General features: G+C 42.1%; 1 protein-coding gene across 3 annotated transcripts in view; it reads left to right on the top strand.

Annotated features, from left to right (window-relative positions):
* SORT1 (sortilin 1) overlaps positions 1-27,786 on the top strand; it is an 89,375-nt gene that overhangs the window by 48,592 nt on the left and 12,997 nt on the right. For 2 of the 3 annotated variants that reach the window (XM_007977701.3, XM_037998165.2), the window contains 10 exons: positions 129-202; positions 3,907-3,956; positions 4,963-5,093; positions 9,030-9,174; positions 10,298-10,453; positions 14,055-14,161; positions 22,725-22,827; positions 23,162-23,330; positions 25,003-25,193; positions 26,958-27,147. In XM_007977701.3, the coding sequence (XP_007975892.2) occupies positions 129-202; positions 3,907-3,956; positions 4,963-5,093; positions 9,030-9,174; positions 10,298-10,453; positions 14,055-14,161; positions 22,725-22,827; positions 23,162-23,330; positions 25,003-25,193; positions 26,958-27,147 (1,316 nt within the window). The remainder of the gene's footprint in view (positions 1-128; positions 203-3,906; positions 3,957-4,962; positions 5,094-9,029; positions 9,175-10,297; positions 10,454-14,054; positions 14,162-22,724; positions 22,828-23,161; positions 23,331-25,002; positions 25,194-26,957; positions 27,148-27,786) is intronic. The other variant, XM_007977702.3, reaches the window with a different exon arrangement.

The raw sequence follows: 27,786 nt of genomic DNA on the forward strand, positions 1-27,786 counted from the left end.
GCAGCTCTGATGGAGCCTCAGTGTGTGTTTTTACTGTCCTGAATGATTGGATATGAAATATTAAAGGTCATGCAAGCAACTGCACAAGATAAAGCTAGAATTTTGATAAGTCATTTGTAATCTTTCAGAATGGCCTGTGGGTGTCCAAGAATTTTGGGGGAAAATGGGAAGAAATCCACAAAGCAGTATGTTTGGCCAAATGGTAAGTAACAGAAGACTCCATCTGTGCAGAGCCCTAAACCCTTTTCCTGATAGTGCTGCCAAAAATCACATGAATGAATATTGAGCACTTACTGTGTTCCAAGTACTCTTCAGGGTGCCATAAGGAATATCAGAGAGGGCTATGACACAGGCCTTGACCTGGAGGAGCTTCTCATTCTGCTGGGAAAGAAGACTTAGTCTCACTTAAATGTTAGAACATAAAGTATAAAACAAGGCATGTGACTGAGTTGCTGCTGCCTGCCCAGGGTTTATTCTCTATGAATGGTGACATCAATTAAAATACAATAAAATATAGCTTTAATTTAGGGATTTAAATACTTCTCCATGCCCAGATTTACACTCTCTTGTCTGGAGTTCCATTTCAGTTATGTAGAACATGGCAAGGAATCAGGAAGAAAGCTGAAAGAGCTTCCAGACTCCTGAAGTTACATTGCGCACCAAAACTCATTCACTTTTCTCGGAGAGATTCCCTGCCCCTCCGGGTGCCTGCTTAAAGAGGATGGAGTGGAGGGAGCTCTTACTTGGAAGTCGCATCACCTTTGTTCTATCCTCACTCTGCTGCTAGTCAGGGGCTCAACCTTCCTGGGCTTTAGTTTTTTTCCTTTTGTGAAAGGAGGCTTATTTGGAGAATGTGGGGATGGCTAAGCAAGAATTGAATTAAGAGGCTTCATGCCTCCAAAATCTGATTAGGCTCAGAATGTTGTTTAGAGCCTCTTTCTCCTTTCCCTTTGACTAATTTCAGCTAATTTGTGAATCCCAGTTTATAGCAGATTGGTTCCAGAGGTGGGATATGTAACTGCTGCAATAAGCACGTAACAGCATTAGAATTACAGCCTGACAGCTGGAAGGAGGTGGAATTACTCTAAAAGAACAGACAAAAACTTAGAGAATAAACAGTATGAAATTCTTTTTTTTTTTTTTTTTTTTTTTCTGAGACGGAGTCTTGCTCTGTCGCCCGGGCTGGAGTGCAGTGGCCGGATCTTAGCTCACTGCAAGCTCCGCCTCCCGGGTTTACGCCATTCTCCTGCCTCAGCCTCCCGAGTAGCGGGGACTACAGGCGCCCGCCACCTCGCCCGGCTAGTTTTTTGTGTTTTTAGTAGAGACGGGGTTTCACTGTGTTAGCCAGGATGGTCTCGATCTCCTGACCTCGTGATCCGCCCGTCTCGGCCTCCCAAAGTGCTGGGATTACAGGCTTGAGCCACCGCGCCCGGCCAACAGTATGAAATTCTTTAGTGCTAGATCAAGAAAGTACACCTGGGTTGGTAACTTCTAATGGGAACACTGTGTTATAGTTTGATACAATTGATGTTCATGATCAGGACCCACAATACCAAGAGTTTCCTGTACTGGAGGAATCAGGAAAGTGTAGAATACAGATTTGAAATGCGTCTACCAAGATTAATTAAAGTATTAAATATGTTGCTTAAATAAAGTAGGCCTTTTCTAGAAATGTTCCTTGTTCTTGAGATATAGGGTATTGCTCTTCTGTCCAGGCTAGAGTACAGTGGCACAGTCATGGCTTACCACAGCCTTCACCTCCTGGACTTAAGTGATCCTTCTCCCTCAGGCTCCCAAGTAGTTGGGACTACAGGCATGTGCCACCATGCCTAGCTAATTTTTGTATTTTTATTTTGTGGAGATGTGGGGGGTCTCACTGTGTTGCCCAGGCTGGTCTCAAACTTCTGTGTTCAAGCAATCCTTCCTCCTCAGAACCTCCCAAAGTACTAGGATTATAGCTATAGGCCACCATGCCTAGCCCCAGAAATGTTTTTTTAATGAGGTTTTTATAGCACCACTCTGGTACACATGCCACATTTGCTTTCATTTTATGTATTCTAATAAATTGTATTTGTACCTTATACAGTTTTATCAGGAAGGAAGTAATTTTTTTTTTTTTTTGAGACAGTATCTTACTCTGTTGCCCAGGTTGGGGTGCAGTGGTGCAGTCTCGGCTCACTGCAGTCTCCACCTCCCAGGTTCAAGTGATTCTCCTGCCTCAGCCTCCTGAGTAGCTGGGATTACTGGCGTGCGCCACCACACCCTGTAGTAGAGATGGGGTTTCACCATGTTGGCCAAGCTGGTCTCAAACTCCTGACCTCATGATCTGCTCACCTCAGCCTCCCAAAGTGCTGGGATTACAGGGCGTGAGCCACTGCACCAGGTGGAAGTAATTTTTAAGATAACTAAGTTAAATTGTTTCACTCCTGATGGAACTAAAACATGTAGGTCATGTGTAAGTAAGACTTCAGTAATTTTTTTTTTTTTTTTAGATAAGGCGTGGCTCTGTCACCCAGGCTGGGATGTAGTGGCACGATCTCTGCTTCCCGCAGCCTCTGCCTCCTGGGCTCAAGTGATCCTCGCACTTCAGCCTTCCCAGCAGCTGGAACTACAGACATACACCTGGCTAATTTTTGTTAAATTTTAATCATTAAAACTCATATTTAGCCACGTGCAGTGGCTCATACCCATAATCCAAGTACTTTGGGAGGCTGAGATGGAAGGATCGCTTGAGACCAGGAATTCAAGACCCGCCTGGGCAACATAGTGAGACCCCATCTCTACAAAAAATTAATAAAAAGAAAAAAAAAAAGCCAAGCATGGTGGTGCACTCCTGTAGTTCTCGTTACTCAAAAGAATGAAGTGGGAGGATCACTTGAGCCAAGGAGTTCGAGGCTGCAGTGAGCTATGATTGCCCCACTGCACTCCAAACTAGGTGACAGAGCAAGACTCCATCACTTAAATAAACAAGCGCAACCTTATCTTTAAAACTAAAAAGTTATTTTAAAAGAGTATTTTGTTTTGTATCCTATGCAAGGTTTTTACTTTTGTATCTTTTTTTTGTTTAGTATCTAAATATGAATAACCAGGCTGCTGCTGTTTACTCACCTTTTTAGATCTCTGGTTTCTAGGAATTTACAACCTAAAGTTCTGAAAGAACATTCTCAAAACCAACACCTTTTTTTGGTTGTAATCCAGTAAGTGCTGGGAGGGTCTGAACCTAGTTCCCTGCAAACTCCCTTTCCAGGTTACATTTTAAATAATTCAACCACTGACCTAGTTGTCTATTTGAGATGGAAGAACTAAATTATTTAGCTCATACAAAGCATTGAACTTGATTCTGAAGGGAAACAGCAAAGCATAGTACCTGCCCTGAAGAAGCTAATTTATATAGTAGGAAAGGTAAGGCACATACTATGCAAGTAAAATAAGAAACAGGAGGCAAATGCATGCCAGCTGCTCTAAAACAGAGTTTCTCAACCTCAGCACTAATGACATTTTGGATCAAAGAATTCCTTATCATGTAGGACCATCCTGTGCATCATAAATATGTAACAGCATCCCTGGCCTCTACCTGCTAGATGCCAGTAACAACTCCCCCACCCACCCCCCAGTTGTGACGATCAAAAATGTCAGAGGCAAATGTGGAGAGGGTGAATAGACGAGCATGACTGCCTGAAAGAGTTCACTTAAAGAAGTGGTAGACTATAGAGAACACGTGGGCTGGGCAGTGGGGAGCTTGACGGGCAGAGCTGTGAAGGACCAGGGCTCAGCACCTGAGAAGCGGTGCTTGTTGGTACCTGTGAATGAAGCTTGTTAGACCTGCTAGGAAGTTTGTGAGTAAGGTCAACACAGTCCTTCAGCAGTCTTAAACCATTTCTTTTCCCCGTTTTTGCCTCATTGTAGGGGATCAGACAACACCATCTTCTTTACCACCTATGCAAATGGCTCCTGCAGTAAGTATATTTTAGTCCCAGAAAATAGTGTCCTGTTGTCCATTCGTGGTAGAATTTTCTAGATTGTGCAAGGTAGAAACATAAAAGATCCTTCTATTCTCCTGAAATTGTAATAGCTAAAGAAAGCTGTTAGTGATTATTAAAATCTTAAAAATAAAACCAAATTACTACACTATCCAGATCAAGTAAAAATATAGGCTATACGTAGAGGCAATATTTAATCTTAGCCATGTATTTATGTAAAGCAAATATTATGCTACAGACAACAGCAAATTGAAATGCATAGTTATTTCTACAGGAAAGCATGGGTTGTGTTTGTGTTTGCTTGTAGAAGCAACTGGCTTCCCAAATGATGACACAATTTCAAAACAGAAAGCAAAATCTTTCATTTACTCGTATTTCAACAGATATTTGAGCACCTGCTCATATGCTAAACACTATTCTAAGGATGGAGAGAATGAAACACCCAAGGCCTGCCCTCATGGAATGTAAATTCAAGTAGGGGTGTTGGATGATAAACAAGAAAACCAAAACTCAAGCTGGGCATGATGGTTGCGTGCCTGTAGTCCCAGCTACTTGGGAGGCTGAGCCAGCAGGCTTGCTTGAGCCCAGAAGTTCAAGGACAGCTTGGGCAATGTGGCAAGACCGCCAGCTCTTAAAAGAAAAGAAAACTCAAGACAATTTAAAATAGGATAAGATAATTCTAAACTGTGCCATGAAGAAAGTAAAGCAGCATGCTGTGGCTTTGATGTTTTCATGAAACACTGTATTGGAATTAAGTAATCTCTTACCTTTCCATCGAGCATAAAATCTGAAATGTATAAAATAAAACACAAATATGAATTTCCTAAATCTAATGCTGTATCACATTTTATGTTGTCACTTGATTAACATGCATAGTATTTAAAATGCTTTAGCTATAAAATTAAGACTGATTCTAAAACAACTGCTTTGAACTAGGCTCACCAATAAGTGAAATTTTAATTAATATTTTGTCTTGTTTAAGAAGCTGACCTTGGGGCTCTGGAATTATGGAGAACTTCAGACTTGGGAAAAAGCTTCAAAACTATTGGCGTGAAAATCTACTCATTTGGTCTTGGGGGACGTTTCCTTTTTGCCTCTGTGATGGCTGATAAGGTAGGTATTGCCCTGTTCCCTTTGGGGTCTGATATTTCTGCAAATATCTCTCCTGTAGATTCTCTTTATTACTTGGCACTGACAGAGTTTCTTGTCTTTGTACTATATTTAGTGCCACTGTAAGTGTTAGGGGTGATTCTTTTTGCAGAGGCTGATTGAATCTGATAGGCTACTCTGCACTTTGGCCTTCTGTCACCACGTGAATTCTGGTATCTTTTCTGGGAATTTTTTTTTTTTTTTTTTTTTTTCTTCTTGAAGCAGAGTCTTGCCCTGTTGCCCAGACTGGAGTGCAGTGATGCGATCTCGGCTCACTGCAACCTCCGCCTCCCAGATTAAAGCAATTCACCTGCCTCAACCTCCCAAGTAAGCGGGACTAAAGGTGTGCGCCACCACACCGGGATAATTTTTGTATTTTTAGTAGAGATGGGATTTCACCATGTTGGCCAGGCTGGTCTTGAACTCCTGAGCTCAGGTGATTCCCCCTGCCTTGGCCTCCCAAAGTGCTGGGATTATAGGCGTGAGTCACCACGCCTGGCCAGGATATTTTGATCCAGGGTTTGGGCATTACTCAGACATGGACATCTGTAGAAAGCAATCTCTTGCTCATTATCCAAAAATAAAGATACAATTAGATAACATTAATTTATTGAGTGCCTGCTATATGCTAGGTACTATTCTAAGTCCCAGGAATATGGCAGTGAACAAAACAGATAAATTTCCTGCTCTCAGAACTTATATTTAAGGGGGAAAATAAATACTCAAAAAATAAATATGAAGGCTAGGGGTGGTGGCTCATGCCTGTAATCTCAGGACTTTGGGAGGCTGAGGCAGGTGGATCCCTTGAGGCCAGGAGTTCAAGACCAGCCTGGGCAACATGACAAAACCCTGTCTCTACAAAATATAGGAAAATTAGCCGGGAATGGTGGCGTGTGCCTGTAGTCTCAGCTACTTGGGAGGCTGAGGCGGGAGGATCGCCTGAGCCTGGGGAGGTTGAGGCTGCAGTGAGCTGTGATCATGCCACTGCACTCCAGCCTGGGTGACAGTGCAAGACCCTGTCTCATAAATGAATATGAGTGTGTGTGTGTGTGTGTGTGTGTGTATCAGGTAATTAAAGCCGTGAAGAAATCTAAAACAGTAAGAAAACAAAGTGTCAAGAGTCAGTGCTCTTTTAGATAGGGTGTTTAGGATGGGCTCTCTGAGACCTAAGTAAAACAAGGACATGACCATGTGGCCATCTCGGAGGAGAGTAGGATGAGGCACAGCCAATGCGGAGACCCTCAGGCTGGAGCATGCCCAGTCAATCCAAGCAAAGGGGAGAAGGGCAGTATGGAGGAAGCACGGAAAATAACAGTCCAAAGTGGGGCCAGAGGGGGCCTGACCAGACCTTATGCAGCCTTCGCAGGTCACAATTAGGATGTGGGCCTTACTCTTCCTGTGTTGGGAACTATGAGAGGGTTGTGAGCAGGGGAATGCTGGGGTTTGTCTTCTCTTTTGAAGAATAGGTGTGAGCAGAACAGCCTGATGGGCATGCGTGGAAGCAGCAGGAGTGCTGGGAGCTCTCTCAGGAGTCTAAGCTGGGGAGGTGGTAGCTTGGCCAGGCTCTTGGCAGTGGGTGAGAGGGCAGGTGGTGAGACTGTGGATATATTTTTAAACATATTGCTAATAGGACTTGCTGATGGATTTGATGTGGGTTGTGAGAGAATGAGCAGAATTAAGGGTACCTTTAAGAGTTTTTATCCTGAGCACCTGAGTGGTGGTGCCATTTTCTAGGATGGCAAAGACTGCAGGAGGAGCAGGTTGTGGGAGAAAAATCAAGAATTCAGTTTTGGGCCAGGCACCGTGGCTCATGCCTGTAATCCCAGCCCTTTAGGAGGCCAAGGCGGGCAGATCACTTGAAGTCAGGAGTTTGAGAGCAGCCTGGCCAACATGGTGAAACCCTGTCTCTACTGAAAAATACAAAAAACTAGCCAGGTGTGGTGGCGCGTGCCTGTAATCCCAGGTACTTGGGAGGCTGAGGCATAAGAATCACTTGAACTCTGGAGGCAGAGGTTGCAGTGAGCCAAGATCATGCCACTGCACTCCAGCCTGGGCAACAGAGTGAGACTCTGTCTCAAAAAAACTAAAAAAGCATTCAGTTCTGCATATGAGACACCTATTAGATATCTGAATGCAGATGTCAAGTGAGCATCTGGGTATATGAATCTCCCTAATTGCTATGATATTTGAAGCCATGTGACTAGATGATATCTTCTGGAGGAGTAAGTAGGTAACAAAGAGGTGAGAGGACTGAGCAAGCCCTGAAGCACCCACAACAGAAAGTTAGAAAGAGAAGAATCCAGCAGAGAAGACTGAAAGGGAGGAGCAAGGGAGGGGAAGGGAAATCAGGACCATTGCGTTAGGTACATTCTGAGAACAATCCACTGGAGTTGGCGAAGTGGAGGTTGTTAGTGACTTTCACAAAAGCACTTCATTGGAAGTTTAAAGGCTGATTGGAGTGACTTCAGTGAGAACTAGAGATGAAGAAGTAGGCAATAAGTACAGATAACTCTCCCGAGCCATTTTGTAATATCCTCCCAACAACCCTGTGAGCTAATAGTATTATCTCAGTTTTATAGGTGAGGAAATTGAGTAACTTACCTAGGGTCAACAATAGTGGAATTCTGCTGGAAATCAGACTCAAATTCCAGAGGTAGCCTCCTGTGCTGTACTGCATATATGGTATAATTCTGTCTACAGAATTAAAATTTTGCGATGTACTTTTGAACTCTGGTTTCTACCTACAGCAATGAGAATAAGATTCAACGTAATGAGACATCTTGGTATAAGTTGAATAAGTTAAATGTACTTATCACTGAACTTTAAAGAGTATTTAACCTAAGGAAACACTGACATTAATTCTTATGCCCAGGCTAACTGTATCTAGTAGCGATGTTAAGCTATTTATCAGAGAGTTAAGTTTTAATTGCTTTCTTAACAGACTCCTTTCGCCAGCCAAATACTCCCTGATCAGTTTCCTTATAGTAATTTCTGACTCTCCTTGGCCTCTTTCCAGCCCATGCCTGTTCCTTCATCCTGGCTATTCTGAGAGACTTCCTTAGAGAGAAGGCGTGTTACATCTTGACTTCCCTTGTGATCTCCCAAATATGGGTTTCATCTCTATTTTCTAGACCCTTAATTATATAATTCTTTGAATTATGCAAGGACTATATGAAAGGGACCAAACTTTTATGAAGTAGTCATCATTTTAAGAATTATCCGGCCAGGCGCTGTGGCTCACGCCTGTAATCCCCGCACTTTGGAAGGCCTTTGGAAGGCCGAGGCAGGCAGATCACGAGATCAGGAGATCGAGACCATCCTGGCTAACACGGTGAAACCCAGTCTCTACTAAAAATACAAAAAATTAGCCGGGCGTGGTGGCAGGCACCTGTAGTCCCAGCTACTCGGGAGGCTGAGGCAGGAGAATGGCATGAACCCGGGAAGCAGAGCTTGCAGTGAGGCGAGATCGCGCCACTGCACTCCAGCCTGGGCGATAGAGCAAGACTCCGTCTCAAAAAAAAAAAAAAAGAAAAAAAATGAATTATCTGAGTGAGTGTATGCAAATGGCTATAAAGCCAACCTAAAGATGTTCCCATCAAATCCTTAGCTCTACTGAAGGAGATGGACTATCAGAGACAAAGACTATACTGTCTTACAGGGCCTCATCAGAATGAAGAATTCAAAGAGAAAGCCAAGATAGCCTTACTTAAAATAGAATGGATTGTTCCTTTACCTAGAACTTTGCTAGAGGCTAGAAATTGCTTTGGTAATTGGTACTATGACCTTTCATTCATAGCAATTGTACCCAGTGGAGAAATGGATTAAAACATTCTTGTTCATGTCCCTGCACATGGCATCTTGGCTGAAAATTAGGAAGATAAATACTGACATCTGTTCTAGGATACAACAAGAAGGATCCACGTTTCAACAGATCAAGGGGACACGTGGAGCATGGCCCAGCTCCCCTCTGTGGGACAGGAACAATTCTATTCTATTCTGGCAGCAAATGATGACATGGTATTCATGCATGTAGATGAACCTGGAGGTAAGAGCTTTTTAGTGGCTTACCCTTAAAAGCATAGAGATGTAAGCTTTGAGCAGCTTTTCTTTTTACATGTCGAGTTTCCTCTTACCCCTAGAAATTTATTAGTGCCTTACTGATTATTCTGTCCTAGAGATAATCTGTAGCCCCTGTTAAAAATGCCACTTGTTTTCGTACTCTAAGGTAGCTTGTGTGTATGTTTAGGTGTTCTAGAGCAGAGCTGCTCAAAGAATGGTCAGCAGACTGGTACTGATTTACAAACTCTCTGTTACCAGGTAAGTACAGAAATTGAGAGCAAGAGTTTGGAAACTTCTAGCCTTTCAACAACGCAATTTTATGTCTGTTGGATCTAATGATAAAAAAATTAGGGGCTTATGGCTGGGTGTGGTGGCTCACGCCTGTAATCCCAGAATTTTGGGAGGCTGAGGCATGCAGATCGCGAGTCAGGAGATTGAGACCATTCTGGCTAACACGGTGAAACCCCATCTCTACTTAAAAAAAATACCAGAAATTAGCCGGGAATGGTGGTGGGCTCCTGTAGTCCCAACTACTCAGGAGGCTGAGGCGGGAGGGGAGAATGGCGTGAACCCGGGAGGCCAAGGTTGCAGTGAGCGGAGATCGTGCCACTGCACTCCAGCCTGGGCAACAGAGTGAGACTCTGTCTCAAAAAAAGAAAATTGGGAGCTCATATCTACTGATTAGTTTTTATTATGTTTTACAAAAGCATCAGTTTGTGACATATTGGAAATCTTACAAATTGATCCTTCACTACAGATAGTTTGAGAAGCATTGTTCTAGAGTGTAAAGATTTAAAAAGTGTAAACTAAACACACAGCCTCTCCCACCAAAATATATCTGGGAAGAGTTTTTCTGTAGCATCTGATTAATTTATTCAACAAACTCAGCATCTGCCATATTCCAGGCACTAAGCTGGGTACTAGAATTAAAGATGGGCATAAAAATCTTGAGTATCAAACCTGGATTAATTCTCAGGTCTGAGTCTTCATCGTGAAGAGACAGTTGGCTACTGTGTTTGGTCAGGCAGACAATCGTGTGTGGTTAGACTATTGTTTTTCTCTTTGGTTCCACCCAAGACTTAGTATTTTTGTTTGTTTGCCTATTTCAGACACTGGGTTTGGCACAATCTTTACCTCAGATGATCGAGGCATTGTCTATTCCAAGTCTTTGGACCGACATCTCTACACTACCACAGGCGGAGAGACAGACTTTACCAATGTGACCTCCCTCCGCGGCGTCTACATAACAAGTGTGCTCTCTGAAGGTGAGTCTCAGCATCGCGGTGGTGCGCCGTGCCTTCAGTTGCATGTAGTAGGACTTGAGGCTTCGGGGAACCTGTCCTCTAGGAGTGTTGCTTGCCAAGCCAACAAGCCTACCCATGTACATTTTTTTGTTTCCTTTTTTTTATTGTGGCAACATACGTATAACAAAATTTGCAGTTTTTAACATTGTATAGGATACAGTTCAGTAGCATTAAGCACAGTCACAATGTTGTACAACCATCACCCCTATTTCCAGAGCTTTTTCATCATCCCAAATAGAAATTGCACCGGGTGCACAACTACTCCTCGTCCCCACCCAGTCGTCCAGCTCTGGTAACCAACATTCTATTTTATGTCTCAATGAATTTGCCTATTCTAGGTAGCTCATGTAAGCAGAATCATACACTATTGGTTGTATGTCTGGCTTCTTTCACTTTGCATATTGTGTCAAAGTTCAGCCATATTGCAGCATGTTTTAGAATTTCACTTATTGCTTTTTAAGGCTAGAATAGATATATTCCTTTCTTTGAATATAGCACCTTTTTGTTTTTGTTTTTGTTTTTGTTTTTGTTTTGTGGAGATGGAGTCTTGCTCTATTGCCCAGACCAGAATGCAGTGGCGTGATCTCAGCTCATTGCAACCTCAGTCTCCCAAGTTCAAGCAATTATCATGCCTCAGCCTCCCGAGTAGCTGGGATTACAGGTGTGTGCCACCACACCCAGCTAATTGTTGTATTTTTAGTAGAGATGGGGTTTCACCATGTTAGCCAGGCTGGTCTCGAACTCCTGACCTCAGGTGATCTGCCCGCCTTGGCCTCCCAAAGTGCTGGGATTCCAGGCATGAACCACTAAGCCCAGCCTATTTTTCATTCCTCCATTGATGGACACGTAGGCTATTTCCATTTTCAGCTCTTATGAATACTGAATGCTGCCATGAACATTGTTATACATGTAACTGTTTAAGTCAGTGCTTTCAATTCCTTTGGGGATATATGTAGGAGTGAAATAGCAAGATCACATGATAATTCCATGTTTCTCTTCCGGAGGAAATACCAATGGGTTTTCCATGTGGTTGTACCATTTTACATGCAATACAAAAGTATTCCAATTTCTCTACTTCATTGCAAACATTATATTCTGTTATTTTTGTAAAAGCAATCCTAATGGGAGTGAAGTAGTATCTCGTTTATAGTTTCTATTTGCATTTCTCTAATGACTAATGATGTTGAACAACTTTTTATGTGCTTGTTGGCCGTGTGAGTATCTTCTTTGAAGAAGCTTCTGTTTGAGTCCTATGAATGGCAGTGATTTTTAAAGTTGTGTTCACTGATGCTTCTCTGGTGCTTATGACAATTTTGGCACATAGTAGATGTTCAGTAATACTTGCTGAATGAGCCTATGAATAAACGACTGGACAGACTTGCACTCAAAACCATACAATGAACACACTTTAAAAGCATTTCAGACTGAGCCTGAAGTATGATAGGCAGGAATGGGGAGGGAAGGGCATTTTCAGCTGAAGGAGCTACACATGCAAAGTATCAGAGTCGCAGGAGGGTTTGGCCTGGTGGTGGTGGTGAGACATTGGGTGATGCCGGGGGAGGAGGGATCAGGAGGAGAGTCTAGCAGGGACAGACCAAGCCCATGCAAATTCTGGCTCCCTGTTTTAAATAAGTTATGGTAAATAGAACTAGGAGTGAGAAGAGCAATGGCAAGTAGAAAAGAAGATGTTTTGAGTCTGTGTTGCTTAGGTTATAAAATGAGTCTTCTGTATTGGGAGATGTAGGCCTATGAGAATAAGCCTGAATTTGACCCACTTCCTGCTCTTCCTCTTGTTAAGGGTGCATAGCGATAGCCAACCAGGGTTCTTCTTGTGTTCTACTCATTGGCTCTACAGAGCTCACCTTTCCTTAGGCCAGTTATGCAAATAAACACATTAGTCTCAAGTACAAAGACTCTTAAAGTGTCATTTTATTTATGTATTTATTTTTCGGTAGGAGATAGGGGCTGTTTTTATTTTGTAAAGTCCTGGCAGTGGCCTACAAGGTCCTGGAGATGTGGCTCCTGGTTTCCTCCCTGACTCACCTCCAGCTCTTCTCTTTCCATCTGCCCTACTGTCATCACACTGTCCACCTGCCAGTTCTTAACACACCAGGTACACATGCACATGCACGAATTAGAGTTTGCACAGACAGTTCCCTCTGTTTCTCCAGGTACCTGCAAGGCTGATATGTCTGTACTTATGTATTACTTTTTGAATGAGACCTTCCCTGACTATCCTATTTTAAATTCGTTTGCCCTCCCCTCCTCACACACACACTATCAATCCACCTTTAGCTGCGCAAGTATTTTCCATAGTGCTTATTTTCTAGCATACTACATAATTTACTTATTTACTATGTCTGGTGCTTGTCTGGCCCTACTGGAATGTATTTTTCACAATATCTTTTTTGTCTATTTTGTTCACTGATATATTCCCAAAGGCTTACAAAAGTTTTCACACTGGGCACAGTGGCTCATGCCTGTAATCCTAGCACTTTGGGAGACCAAAGTGAGTGGATCACTTGAGGTCAGGAATTTGAGACCAGCCTGGCCAATATGGTGAAACCCCACCTGTACTAAAAATACAAATTAGCCAGGCCTGGTGGCACGCACCTGTAGATAGATAGATAGATAGATAGATAGATAGATAGATAGATAGATAGATAGATAGATAAATAAATAAAAATAAAGGAAAACTCAAAGGATATTATCTCTGAATTTAAAACCTGCAACAGTTTATATCATTGAAAATAAGAATGGGGAAGAGACAAGGGAAAAAAGAAAGGTATAAGAAAAATAGGATATGGAGTAGTAGAGAGACAATAATTCAGAGTTATTAACCTGGAACTATGCGCACTTATTGAATCTCAAGAGTCCCTGAAACAAGCCTAGTGTCATGGCCTTGTCTGAATAAATGTTAGGATGCCTTCCTATGGTAGACTTTACTTCCCAGGCAAGCAAACAGGGAAGGAGAATGGACATCAGCCTGTTCATGTTGGTAAGGAGTTAAAAGGTATCTTTTTCAGAATATCAGTCCTAGATAATTTGTGGAATTAGTTGGGTCCTGTTCAGGTGGGACACCTTCTTCAAATATGTTTTTTTTTATTTTTTTGAAACAGAGTTTCACTCTCGTTGCTCAGGCTGGAGTGCAATGGCGTGATTTTGGCTCCCTACAACCTCCACCTCCCGGGTTCAAGTGATTCTCCTGTCCCAGCCTCCCGAGTAGTTGGGATTACAGGCCCCCGCCACCATGCCTGGCTAACTTTTTATATTTTTGGTAGAGTCGGGGTTTCACCATGTTGGCCAGGCTGATCTCAAACTCCGGACCTCAGGTGATCCCAAAGTGCTGGGATTACAGGTGTGAGCCAGTGCACCTGGCCTCAAATATCATATTTAAAGTGCTGCTTCATTACTCACCAACAATGAGCTGTTTTGTGAGGTATTACAAGCTTGTCGGACTCCAGGGGCTGTACGGTCTCAGGAGAGAGTTATGCAATGATAAACTGAACCTAATTAGGTACTTCCAGTGTATCAGGCTTAATGTCGTTCTCTTCCCATTCAGATAATTCTATCCAGACCATGATCACTTTTGACCAAGGAGGAAGGTGGAAGCACCTGAGGAAGCCTGAAAACAGTGAATGTGATGCTACAGCAAAAAACAAGAATGAGGTTTGTTTACTCTAATGTGTGCAGAGCACAGCAGCCTTTCCGTTTTGCTCTGATCCGTGCCAGGCTTTTGGATGATGAAGTTTCATACTTGATTAGGGTCCTCAGAATAAGATGGAAAGTTTGAGATGAGAGTAATGAAATTAACTTAGAATTTGGGAAGTAAGAACTGAGGAAAGGTCAAAATACTATGGATTATTTGTCTTTTAAAGAACAAAACTGAGGGCTAACAATTTGTGGTTTGCTAAACTGCTGAATTAAAACAATGGCCAGAGGGGCTGGTAATTAGTTAGGGCTCAACATGGCAGCTGGGAGACTTTAGAGATTCTGCAAGAAGCCACAGCTCCGCCACTCATAAGCAGTACACAGTCTTGCTCATTGGAAAGAAGAGGAAGAGGATCTGGCCTTCTTTTCCCTCTCCCTAGGCTCCCATGGCCAGTGGGTGGTGACCTGCTTAGTGCACAGGGACGCAAGGCAGGCCTCCTTGCAGAGAGATTGGGAACCGGAACTACACACGTGTCACTCCAGGAGATTCAAAGCCAGGAGTGACAGGCAGACAAGGAAAAAGGGGGAAAAAAAAGTTTTTATCTGACTTTCACAGAATGAGAGCTTGGGGGACAGCTGGAGTTTCCTTCAGAAATTCAAGTACCAGTAGTTCCCAAACCCTCCTTAGTATCCCTGTCACTGACATACACTTTGCTTTTCTAAGTGGGGTTTTCTGTTTTAAGAGCCTTAAATGGTGAGAGAAAGTGTGCCTGCCTACACCGCCTCAACACACTCTCCTCCTTTACACTCGCAAGCACTGTTGCATCTACCCGACCTTCTGACCCCTGTTTCCCATCTGTCTGCCTTGGCCCTGCCCAGCCACTGCCCTCCTCACCTTAAGCCTGGGCAGGTTCAGTGGCCTGTGTGTTTGCCTTGCTGCCTGCAGGCTCCCCATGCCTCTCCCTGCCCAGCGCTCATTGTGGCTCTCGGCCTATCAATGGCCTCTGTCCCTGACCTGGTGAGTGAAGGTTCTCTCCTGGTGGGCCCTCTGCCGCCTTTTCATTGTCATTGCTCACCTTATCCCTGACACACCCTTGTAACCCCCTGCCATTCCCTGAACACCCACACTATTCCTGGGGGAAGTTGGGCCTGTCTCTCCCAACCCCAGTTGACTAGGATTAGTGGAAATCCTAACCACCCTCGGTGACCATACGGTTAGAAATAATCATTCCTCTTCATTTCATTAATAGTTTGCTTGAACCTCTCCTTTTTTAAAACATAGTAAAATATACATAATATAATATTTATTATCATTTTAGCCATTTTGAACCTTTTTTAGAGCACTAACTTTCAGCTGCATACCTCAACTAGTTTCTGACAATACACTTCTTTTTTCCCCAGCTTTCTGGAGGCATAATTGACAAATAAAAATTGTATATATATTTACAATGTACACTGTGATGTTTTGATATATGTATACATTGTGAAATGATTACCACAGTCAAGCTAACTAACATGCATCACCTCAGAATTATCTTTTGTGTGTGTGGTGAGAACACTTAGGATCTATTCTCTTAGCAAACTTCAAGTAACAATACAGTATTCTAGACTATAGTCACCATGTATATTTTCCCTCTAAAGCTTATTCATCCTGAATAACTGAAACTGTATACCCTTTGGCCTTCATCACCCCATACCCCAAGCCCCCGAAAGCTACCATTCTGCTCCCTGCTTCTGTGAGCTTGACATTTTTACATTCCACTTATAAGTGAGATCATGCAGTATTTGTCTTTCTGTGCTGGGCTTATTTTACTTAACGTAATGCCTCCCAGGTTCACCATGTTTTCAACAGATGACAGGATTTCCTTCTTTTTTAAGGCTGAATAATATTCCATTTTCTTTATCCATTTATCCATCAGTGGACACTTAGGTTGATTCTGTGTCTTGGCTATTGTGAATAATACTGCAGTGGGCATGGGAGTGCAGATATCTTTTGGACATACTGATTTTGTTTCTCTTGAATATGTACCCAGAAATGGGATTGCTGGTAATTCTGTCCTTCATTTTGTTTTTTGTTTTTTTTTCCCCTTAAGATAGAGTCTTTTCCTGTCACTGAGGCTGGAGTGCAATGGCATGATCTTGGCTCACTTCAACCTCCGCCTCCCGGGTTCAGGTGATTCTCCTACCTCAGCGTCCCGAGTGACAGATTACAGACGTGTGCCACCATGCCCAGCTAATTTTTTGTATCTTTAGTAGAGATGGGGTTTCACCATGTTGGCCAGGCTGGTCTCGAACTCCTGACCTCGTGATCCACCTGCCTCCACCTCCCAAAGTACTGGGATTACAGGCTTGAACCACCATGCCCAGCCCTGCTGTTATTCATTTTCTAGGAAAATTTCTTACTGTATTGCATAGTGGCTGTACCAGTTTACATTCCCACCAACAATGTACAGGGTTCCCTTTTTTCCATGTCCTTGCCAATACTTACCTTTTATCTCTTTAATAATAGCCATTCTAACTGGGGGGAGATAATATCTCATTGTGGTTTTTATTTGTATTTCCCTTACCATTAGTGATGTTGGGCATTTTTTCATATACCTGTTAGCCATTTAAATGTCTTCTTTTGATAAATGGCTATACGGGTCCTTTGCCCATTTTTTAGTTGGATTATTTGTTTTCTTGCTACTGATTTGTTTGGATATTAACCCCTTATAAGATGTATGGTTTGCAAATATTTTCTTCCATTCTGTGTATTGTCTCTCTTCTGTCTTTTGGTGGTTTCCTTTGCTCTGCAGAAGCTTTTTAGTTTGATGCAGTCTCATTTGTCTGTTTTTGTTTTTTGTTGCCTGTGCTTTTAGGGTCATATCCAAAAAGCCATTGCCCAGATGAATGTCAAGCTTTTTTCCCTATATATCCTTCTAGTAGTTTTACAGTTTCAAGTCTTACATTTATGTCTCTAATCCATTTTGAGTTGATTTTTTACATGACATGAAATAAGGATTGAGGCCAGGTGTGGTGGCTCACGCCTGTAATCCCAACACTTTGGGAGTCCAGGACAGGCGGATCATGAGGTCAAGAGATCAAGACCATCCTGGCCAACATGGTGAAATCCCGTCTCTACTAAAAATACAAAAATTAGCTGGGTGTGGTGGTGTGCGCCTGTAGCCCCAGCTACTGGGGAGACTGAGGCAGGAGACTTGCTTGAACCTGGGAGGCGGAGGTTGCAGTGAGCCGAGACTGCACCACTGCACTCCAGCCTGGCGACAGAGCAAGACTCCATCTCAAAAAAAAAAAAAAAAAAAGAAAGAAAAGGGTTGAAATTCATTCTTCTGCATATATTCAGTTTTCCCAGCACCATTTATTTAAGAGGCTGTCTTTTTCACATTGTATGTTCTTGACACCTTTGTCAAAGGTAAGTCTACAATAAATGCATAGATTTATTTCTGTGCTCTCTATTCTGTTCCATTGGTCTATATGTGTTTTTAATGCCAGTACCATGCTGTTTTGATTACTATAACTCTATAGTATATTTTGAAATTAGGTAGCATGATACCCCCAGCTTTGTTCTTTTTGCTCGCAATTACTTTGGTTATTCAGGGTCTTTTGTGGTTCCATATAAATTTTAGGATTTTTTCTATTTCTGTGAAAAATACCATTGGAATTTTTTTTTAAGAGGCAGAGTCTTACTCTGTCACCCTGGCTGGGGTCCAGTGGAATAATCATAGCTCACTGCAGCCTCAAATTCCTGAGCTCACACAATCCTCCCGCCTCCCAAGTAGCTAGGACTACAGGTGTATACCACCACACCTGTCTAACTTTGGTACTTTCTGGTAGAGATGGGGTTTCACCATGTTGCCCAAGCTAGTCTCGAACTCCTGGCCTCAAGTGATCCTACCACCTCAGCCTCTCAGCTGGGGTTACAGATGTGAGCCACCACAACTGGTTGTTTTGTTCTTGATGTACCTTAAGTACCTAAAACAGTGCCTGAAATATAGCAGGTACTCAGTAAACATCTGATGAATTAATTAATATGTATTTGGATTGTTCTGTGTTGTCACAGAAAGAGGGTTATTTATAACCATATAATAGTAAAAAAAAGTCAAAATAATAGGCATTACGTTTAACCTGTAGATCACTTTGGGTAGGATGGACATTTTAACAATATTAATTATTCCAATCCAGGAACATAGGATATTTTTCCTTTTTTTTTGGTCAAATTTCTTTCATCAATGTTTTGTAGTTTTTTAGTCTTTCACCTCCTTGGTTAAATTTGTCCCTAAGTTTCTTTTTTTTTTTTTTTTTTTTTTTTTTTTTTTTTAAGTTTTTTTCTTTTGCTACTATAGATGGAATTTTCTTGATTTCTTTTTTGGATAGTTTGTTGTTAGTGTATATTGTATTTTTATATGTTGATTTTATATTCTGTAACTTTTTTGAATTTGTTTATTTTAACAGATTTTTGGTAGAGTCTTTAAAGATTAAGGATTTTTATATATAAGCTCATGTCACCTGGAGACAGACAATTTTACCTCTTTCTGGTTTGGATGTTTTTATTTTTATTTCTTTTTCTTGCCTAATTACTCTGGCTAGGACTTCCATTACTATAATGAACAGAAGTGGTGAGAATGGGCATCTTTGTCTTATTCCTGATCTTGGAGGAAAAGGTTTAGCTTTTGAATGTTTGAGTATGATGTTAGCTGTGGGCTTGTCACATATAGCCTTTATTATGTTGAGGTATATCCCTTTTATACCTAATTTATTGAGAGCTTTTATCATGAAAGAGTGTTGAAATTTGTTAAGTGCTTTTTCTGGATCTATCAAGATGATATGATTTCTGTCCTTCATTCTGTTAATGTGGCATATCCCATTTATTGATTTGCATATGTTGAACCATCCTTGCATTCCACAGATACATCCTACTTGATCATGGTATATAATCTGTTTAACATGCTGTTGAATTCAGTTTGTTAGTATTTTGTTGAGGATTTTTGCATCTATGTTCATCAGAGATATTGATCTGTAATTTTGTTTTCTTCTAGCGTCCTTGTCTGGTTTTGGTAGCAGGGTAATACCACCCTTATAAAATGAGTTTGAAAGTGTTCCATTCTCTTCAATTTTTGGAATAGTTTGAGAAGGATCAGTCTTAATTTTTCTTTGAAGAATGTTTGCTAGAATTCACCATTGAATCCATCAGGTCCTAAGCTTTTCTTGTTGGGAGGTTTTTGATTACTGATTGAGCCTCCTTACTCTTATTAGTATGTTCAGATATTCTATTTCTTCTTCATGATACAGTCTTGGTAAGCTGTATGTGTCTAGAAATTCATCCATTTTTTCTAGATTATCCAATTTGTTGAAGTATAATTGTTCATAGTAGTCTCTTAGGATCCTTTGTTTTTTCTGTAGTATCAGTTGTAATGTCTCCTGTTACATTTCTGATTTTAGTTGAGTCTTCTCTTTTTTTTTATTCTAATTAAAAGTTTGTCACTTTTTATCTTGTCACAAAAAAAAAAAGACAAATCTAAGTTTCATTGATCTTTCATATTTTTTTCTAACTTATATTTCACTTATTTCTGCTCTGTTATTATTTCCTCCCTTCTGCTAACTTTGGGCTTAGTTTGTTCTTTTTCTATTTCCTTGAAGTATAAAGTTAAGATTTTTGAGATTTTTATTTTTTCTTAATGTGGACATGTATCACCAAAAACTTTCTTCTTAGAACTGCTTCTGCTGCATCCCTTAAGTTTTGGTATGTTGTGTTTCCCTTTTCATTTGTCTCAAGATATTTTTTGATTTCCCTTTTCTTTGACTCATTGGTTGTTCAAGAATATGTTGTTCAATTTCCACATTCATGTGAATTTTCCAATTTTCCTCCTTTTACTGATTTCTAGTTTCATTATGTCGTAGTTGAAAAGATACTTGAGGCCGGGCATGGTGGCTCACGCCTATAATCCCAGCACTTTGGGAGGCCAAGGTGGGTGGATCACAAGGTCAGGAGTTCAAGACCAGCCTGACCAACTTGGTCTCTACTGAAAATACAAAAAAATTAGCCAGGCGTGGCAGTGAGTGCCTGTAATCCCAGCTACTCAGGAATCTAAGGCAGAGCATTGCTTGAACCCAGGAGTCAGAGCTTGCAGCGAGCTGAGATCACACCACTACACTCCAGCCTGGGTGACAGAGTGAGACGCCGTCTCAAAAAAAAAAAAAAGAAAAGATACTTGAAGTGATTTCAGTCTTACATGTGTTAAGGTTTGTTTTGTGGCCTATCCTGGAGAATATTCTCTGTGCACTTGAGAAGAATGTGTATTCTGCTGCTGTTGGATTAAGTGTTCTGTATATGTCTGTTAGGTCCATTTGTATGGTGGTGTTCAAGTTTGCTCTTTCCTTACTGGTTTTCTGTCTGGATGATCCATCATTGAAAGTACAGTATTGAAGTCCCTTACTGTTATTGTATTGTTGTCTACCTCTTCCTTCAGTTTTGTTAATGTTTGCTTTATACATTTAGATGCTCTAATGTTGAGTGCATTTATATTTACCAATGTTATAGGCTCTTGATGAATTGACACCTTTATCATTGTGTGGTAACTTTCTTTATCCCTTGTGATAGTTTCTTACTTAATGTCTATTTTGTCTGATATAAATATAGCCACCCCTGGCTGGGCACAGTGGCTCACGCCTGTAATCCCAGCACTTTGGGAGACCAAGGCAGGCAGATCACAAGGTCAGGAGATCGAGACCATCCTCGCTAACATGGTGAAACCCCATCTCTACTAAAAATACAAAAAGTTAGCCAGGCGTGGTGGTGGGCGCCTATAGTCCCAGCTACTTGGGAGGCTGAGGCAGGAGAATGACGTGAACCCAGGAGGCGGAGCTTACAGTGAGCCGAGATCGCGCCACTGTACTCCACCCTGGGCAACAAAGTGAGACTCGGTCTCAAAAAAAAAATAATAAATAAATATAGCCTCCCCTGCTCTCTTTTGGCTACCATTTGTGTGGAATATCTTTTTTTGATCTCTACTTTCAGCCTATGTGTCCCCTTACACACATAGTCCTTTACAGATGGCTTCAGCAGGGGAATCTCTTACCAGGTAGCTCATCCAGAGATTCTTGCAGGGCAACTGACAGGTTCTGCAGGTAGGTGGGCCTGGTGCCTTGGGCTTTGGGAGTAGCTTAGAGGCTGGGTCCTCTGCAGCAGGCCTGGCAGTGGAATCCACTAGAGTGGACCTTGTAAGTGGGTCTTCAGGTGAAACACCTGGAGCCTCGTAAGTGGATCTGCAGGAGCCAACCTGGTGCAGGCTACCCTTAGCCTTCAGGGGCTGGCCTGATGCAGTGGTCCACTTGGCTGGGTCTGTGAGAGTGGGCGTGGAGCCTAAGACACCAGTTTCTTAAAGACAAGACTGGATCTTATTTCCAACTACCATCACATCTTGTACAGTGTCTGAAGTATATCAGGTGCTTATCAAGTTTATTTGTGTGGAGTCCGCCTTTAAACATTGGTCAGAGGCTTTGATGTAATGCAAAAATAAAATAAACTGAGGCAGGTTACCCATGAGGAAATAATTGTATATTTGCTTCCAGATATTGTAGTACATTTCAGAATCAAGAGTATGCCACTGAACTACAACTCAACAACAAACAAATAGCTTGAATAAAAAATAGGCAAAGAACTTAAATAGACATTTCTCCAAAAGCGATATAGAAGTGACTAACAAGCATATAAAAAGAGGCTCAGCATCACCAATCATTAGGAAAATGCAAGTCAAAACCCCAATGAGATATCTCCTCACACAGATTAGGGTGGCTACTATTTTTAAAAGTGTTGGCAAGGATATGGAGAAATTGGAGCCCTGGTGTACTTTTGGTAAAAATGTAAAATGGTGCAGCTGCTACAGAAAACAGCATAGTAGTTCCTTAAAAAAATTAAAAATAGGATTATCATATCCAGCAATTCCACTTCTGGGGTATACATCCAAAAGAATTGAAAGCAGGTTCTCAAAAAGATATTTGTACAACCATGTACATAGCAACATTATTCATGATAGCCAAAAGGTGGAAGCAACTTGTGTCTATTGACAGATAAATGAGTAAATAGAGTGTGGGGTGTGTGTGGATACACATACACACACACACAATTAAATAATATTTAGCCTTTAAAAGGGAGGAAATTCTGACATACGCTATTAATACAACATGGATGAGCCTTAAGGACATTATGCCAAGTGAAATAAGTCAGACATAAAATGAAAAATATTATATGATTCTACTTTTATGAGCTTCCTAGAGTAGCCAAATTCATAGAAAACACAAAGTAAAATGGTAGTTTCTGGGAGCTGGGAGGAGGAAGAAGTAGGGAACTGTTGCTTATTTGGTGACTGAATTTTATAAGATGAAAAGGTTTAGAGATGTGATTGTACAACAGTGTGAATATACTTAACACTACTGAACTATACACCTAAATAGTAAATAAAAGGTTAAGATGGTACATTTACCTAGGTCTGGGTTAACTTAAAGCTTTATTGGAAGGGCTCTGTGAAATGATTAAAGAAATTGTATCTTTGGTTCTAATCTAAGCTTTTGTTTCTTTTCACAGTGCAGCCTTCATATTCATGCTTCCTACAGCATCTCCCAGAAACTGAATGTTCCAATGGCCCCACTCTCAGAGCCGAATGCCGTGGGCATTGTCATTGCTCATGGTAAGAAACCTCCCACTCACCGCCTCCAACTGGAACAGTGGCTGAGCACACTGAAACTCAGCCGCAGGCTTTGAACGCTCTGAGAAAAAACACTGTGGATGCTTTTACATTCCTTTGGTAGAATTTCTTACATTACAACGACACTTTGGGTTTTTCAACTTTTATCAGAGAGAGCAACACAACTTCTCCCAAGTTTTTGGTGGTTTTCTTTCCTACTAAAAGAGACTTGATGGGAAATAATCAGAATAAATTCATTCAAAATTATTCTCTCTTGAGTAAATGCTCTCTGTGTTATTGCCTATTTGTGCTGATGAGATGGCGGATTATGTTGCAGGTAGCGTGGGGGACGCCATCTCAGTGATGGTTCCAGATGTGTACATCTCAGATGATGGTGGTTACTCCTGGACAAAGATGCTGGAAGGACCCCACTATTACACCATCCTGGATTCTGGAGGCATCATTGTGGCCATTGAGCACAGCAGCCGTCCTATCAATGTGATTAAGTATGCATGAACTCATCTCACACACATTGTCTGCATAGAGGGCAACTGGGGGGATGTTCTTCAGTTTATTGGGGGGATGTTACAGACTGTAATTCAAATTTTTGCATTTGACAGAACTACAGATAAGATTCTAGAAAGGATTGCTTTTAAAATGGCGTTGTTTTTTCGTCTCACTGCCTCTAGCTAACATATTTGTCACTTCTTAAAAACATTCTTTCTGGGTTGGGCGCAGTGGCTCATGCCTTTAATCCCAGCACTTTGGGAGGCCAAAGCAGGAGGATCACTTGAGCCCAGGAGTTCAAGACCAGCCTGGGCAACATAGGGAGACCCTGTCTCTAATATTATTTCAATTAAAATATATATATATATATATATTCTTTCTGTCTACAAAATTATTATGGAAGTGTTCAAGCACTCTAGATTGAAAATGACTTCTTAAGTATAAGTTCTGAGCCGGGTATGGTGGCACACACCTGTAATCCCAGCACTTTGAGAGGCCAAGGTGGGTGGATCGCTTGAGCCAGGAGTTCAAGACTAGCCTGGGCAATGTGACAAACCGCTGTCTCCATAAAAAAAAGAAAAATTAGCTGGACGTGGTGGTGCATGCCTTTGGTTCCAGCTACTTGGGAGGCCGAGGTGGGAGGATCACCTGAGGAGGTCGAGGCCACAGTGAGCCGAGATCGTACCACTGCACTCCAGCCTGGGTGACAGAGTGAGATCCTGTCTCAAAGAAAAAAAGAAGTATAAGTTCTTATAAAATAATTTGATTGTTATTTATTTATTTATTCATTGAGATGGAGTTTTGCTGTTGTCACCCAAGCTGGAGTGCAGTGGTGCAATCTTGGCTCACTGCAACCTCCCGCCACCCAGGTTCAAGTGATTCTTGTGTCTCAGTCACCTGAGCAGCTGAGATTACAGGCATGCAGCACCACACCCAGCTAAATTTTGTGGGTTTTTTTTTTTGGTAGAGACGGGGTTTTGTCATGTTGGTCAGGCTATTCTTGAACTTCTGACCTCAGGTGATTCACCTGCCTCAGCCTCCCAAAATGCTGGGATTACAGGCGTGCACCACCACAGCCAGCCTTAAATTTATTAATTTAAAAGCCATTTCTTACCCGGGTCACTCTCCTGTCTTTCCTTTGAAATAATTTCTGCAAAGGTATTTACTTTCATACTCTCTCTGAACAAATCTCTTTTGCTTATCCTGTTAACTACAGACATTAAAAGTAAAAATAGTTGGCCGGGTGCAGTGGCTCAAGCCGATGATCTTGGGAGGCCAAGGCGGGAAGATTACCTGAGGTCAAGAGTTCGAGACCAGCCTGTGCAACATGTGAAACTCCATTTCTACTAAAAATACAAAAATTAGCTGGGTGTGGTGGCACGTGCCTGTAATCCCAGCTACTCGGGAGGCTAAGGCATGAGAATCGCTTGAACCCACGAGGCAGAGGTTGCAGTGAGCCGAGATCGTGCCACTGCACTCCAGCCTGGTGACAGAGTGACACTCCATCTCAGAAAAAAAAAAAAAAAGATTAAAATAGTTGTCAGCCAATAAGCCATCACCTAAATGTGTAAGGGGTTTTGTCTGGTTTGGGGTCAAAAAGCCAGAGTGGTTTTCTGAATTCCCAGTATACATGGATCCTCTGTCATGATCTTTCTCTAATCGTGGTTTCAGGTTCTCCACAGACGAAGGTCAGTGCTGGCAAACCTACACATTCACCAGGGACCCCATCTATTTCACTGGCCTAGCTTCAGAACCTGGAGCGAGGTCCATGAATATCAGCATTTGGGGCTTCACAGAATCTTTCCTGACCAGCCAGTGGGTCTCCTACACCATTGATTTTAAAGATATCCTTGAAAGGAACTGTGAGTGTCTCCTTTGACCTTTTCTACCAGCAACTTATAAGCCCATTTTCCTAAATAATCAATATGGTTTGATTTCTGTTAGCTGGAATCAGCAGATGTATATGCACATGAAAGAGGATTGACAGATGTTCTGTGCGGGTGATTAAGTAATGGAATGGCATCAGAAAAACAGCCTCCTCCTTGGTGCTAGCACTGTCCAGGAGAAATATGAGGGCCACATATGTCATTTAAACTATTCTGTCAGTTACATTATAAAAGTAAAAAGAAAGGTGATATTAATAAAATAAACTTAATATATACAAAATATTATTTCAACATTAAGCAATATTAAAGGCCCAGAAAATAGCTTCAGAAAAAGATTTATAATGTTCATTACACAGTGTTCCCAAAGTGTCACAAGCAAACCCTGATCTCAGTGCCAAACAAAGGTGCTGGCATTATACTAAGAAATAAGGGGAATGGCCGGGCGCAGTGGCTCATGCCTGTAATCCTAGCACTTTGGGAGGCCAAGATGGGCAGATCACGAGGTCAGGAGTTCGAGACCAGCCTGGCCAACAGGGCAAAACCCCGTCTCTACTAAAAATACAAAAATTAGCCAGGTGAGGTGGCGGGTGCCTATAATCCCAGCTAGTCGGGAGGCTGGGGCAGGAGAATCGTTTGAACCCGGGAGGAAGAGGTTGTAGTGAGCCAAGATTGTGCCATTGCACTCTAGCCTGGGTGACTCCATCTCAAAAAAAAAAAAAAAAGAAGAAGGGGGATAAAGGAAAACACTGGAAAAAGGATGACCTGTAGTTAAGTGTTAGTATGATACAATAAAAGACTTAACGTTTCCAGACACTTTAGTTGAATTTGGTTCTTTGAGACTGTCATGAGCTCATTTCCTCAGCGTGTTGATTTAGTGACTCCTGAGGGAGCAGACCCTTGGTTTGGACCTTACTTTTCCATAAGACGTTCAAATAGATTTAATGCCTGAGGGTCGCTGTCATTTAAATCCATTCAGTAGTCTGTACAGAAGCTGGCTTGGGAGTTCTCCCCTCAGCAGACAGTTTTCCAGTTACCCCTAAAGTTTAATGTCATTAAAAGATTTGTTAAGCACCTGCTCTTTAGCAGGCTCTATGCTGGTCTTCATTTCCCGAAGGATAAAACCTAATCCACTGTCTTTAGGTCACAGCCTTTGAGTCATTTTTCCAGTAGATGATACGACATACTAAGCCAGAAACTAGGTTTATCAGCAATCTGCATTTGAGAGCCGGTCAACTGGAGCTAGAAGTCTAGGAAAAGGATGTTTTCCCTTCTGCCTTAAGCCAATGAACACATGGTGAAATTGAACCTGTGCTCTTGGCTAATTAGTATCTTGTCCTAAACAAAGAGCTCCCTGGCCCTGAGTGGAAAATATCTGGTTGCTTACCTCTGACAGCTCCTTAACTGAGGGCGTAGGTGTGCAAGACACACAGACAGCAGCCTCTTAGTTTGGAAGGAACTTGAGAGATTTTCTATCCAGCTCCCACTTCAAAACAAGTAGGGTTTTTCCTAATCCTCAGATGGATGTTGAGATGGAAAGAATACTCTTTTGGCGTGAGGAAATGCAATTGCTAGTAGGCTCTAGACTAGTGTAGCTTTCTGTTTGCAATTCCAAAATGAAGGAATAGGTTGAGTCAGACATTCCCACTTTTCCTCTCCTTGTTCTTCCTATAGCCTGGCAGCTGCCTCCCGTGGGTGGGTTCTGTGCTGTGCACTTTCCTGAACAGTCTGTCTCTCATTTAGGTGAAGAGAAGGACTATACCATATGGCTGGCACACTCCACAGACCCTGAAGATTATGAAGATGGCTGCATTTTGGGCTATAAAGAACAGTTTCTGCGGCTACGCAAGTCATCCGTGTGTCAGAATGGTCGAGACTATGTTGTGACCAAGCAGCCCTCCATCTGCCTCTGTTCCCTGGAGGACTTTCTCTGGTATCGGCATTCCTCAGATTTCTCTATCTCCCCTTCCCTGTTGGAGGAGGTGAAAGACAGTTTTCTTATAGGCTAACAAATATTGAAATCCAGCCGGGCACCGTGGCTCACACCTGTAATCCCAGCACTTTGGGAGGTCGAGGCAGGTGGATCACTTCAGGCCAGGAGTTCGAGACCAGCCTGGCCAACATGGTGAAACTCTGTCTCTACAAAAAAAAAAAAAAATTAGCTGAGTGTGGTGGCACATGCCTGTAATCCCAGCTGCTCAGGTGGCTGAGACACAAGAATCACTTGAACTTGGGAGGCAGAGGTTGCAGTGAGCCAAGATCGCGCCATTGCACTCCAGCCGGGGTGACAGAGCGAGACTCTTGTCCCAAAAAAAATTGAAACCCTTTTCTCCAAGAGTGGAGAACTGCTGCTTCTTATCAAGGAAACTGAGGCACAGAGAAAGGAAACCAAAATTGTTAATAATTAGATAATATAATCATATTAGACAGTTAATGGGCAGAACCAGCAACGAACCCCAGAAATCCTGAGTTGACAGTGGTGGGAAGGAGAGAAGTGATGAAAGAAGAGAAGCCAGGCGCGGTGGCTCACACCTATAATCCCAGCACTGTGGGAGGCCGCAGCAGGCGGATC

Source organism: Chlorocebus sabaeus, chromosome 20 (assembly GCF_047675955.1).
Source record: "Chlorocebus sabaeus isolate Y175 chromosome 20, mChlSab1.0.hap1, whole genome shotgun sequence".
Classification (NCBI taxonomy): domain Eukaryota; kingdom Metazoa; phylum Chordata; class Mammalia; order Primates; family Cercopithecidae; genus Chlorocebus; species Chlorocebus sabaeus.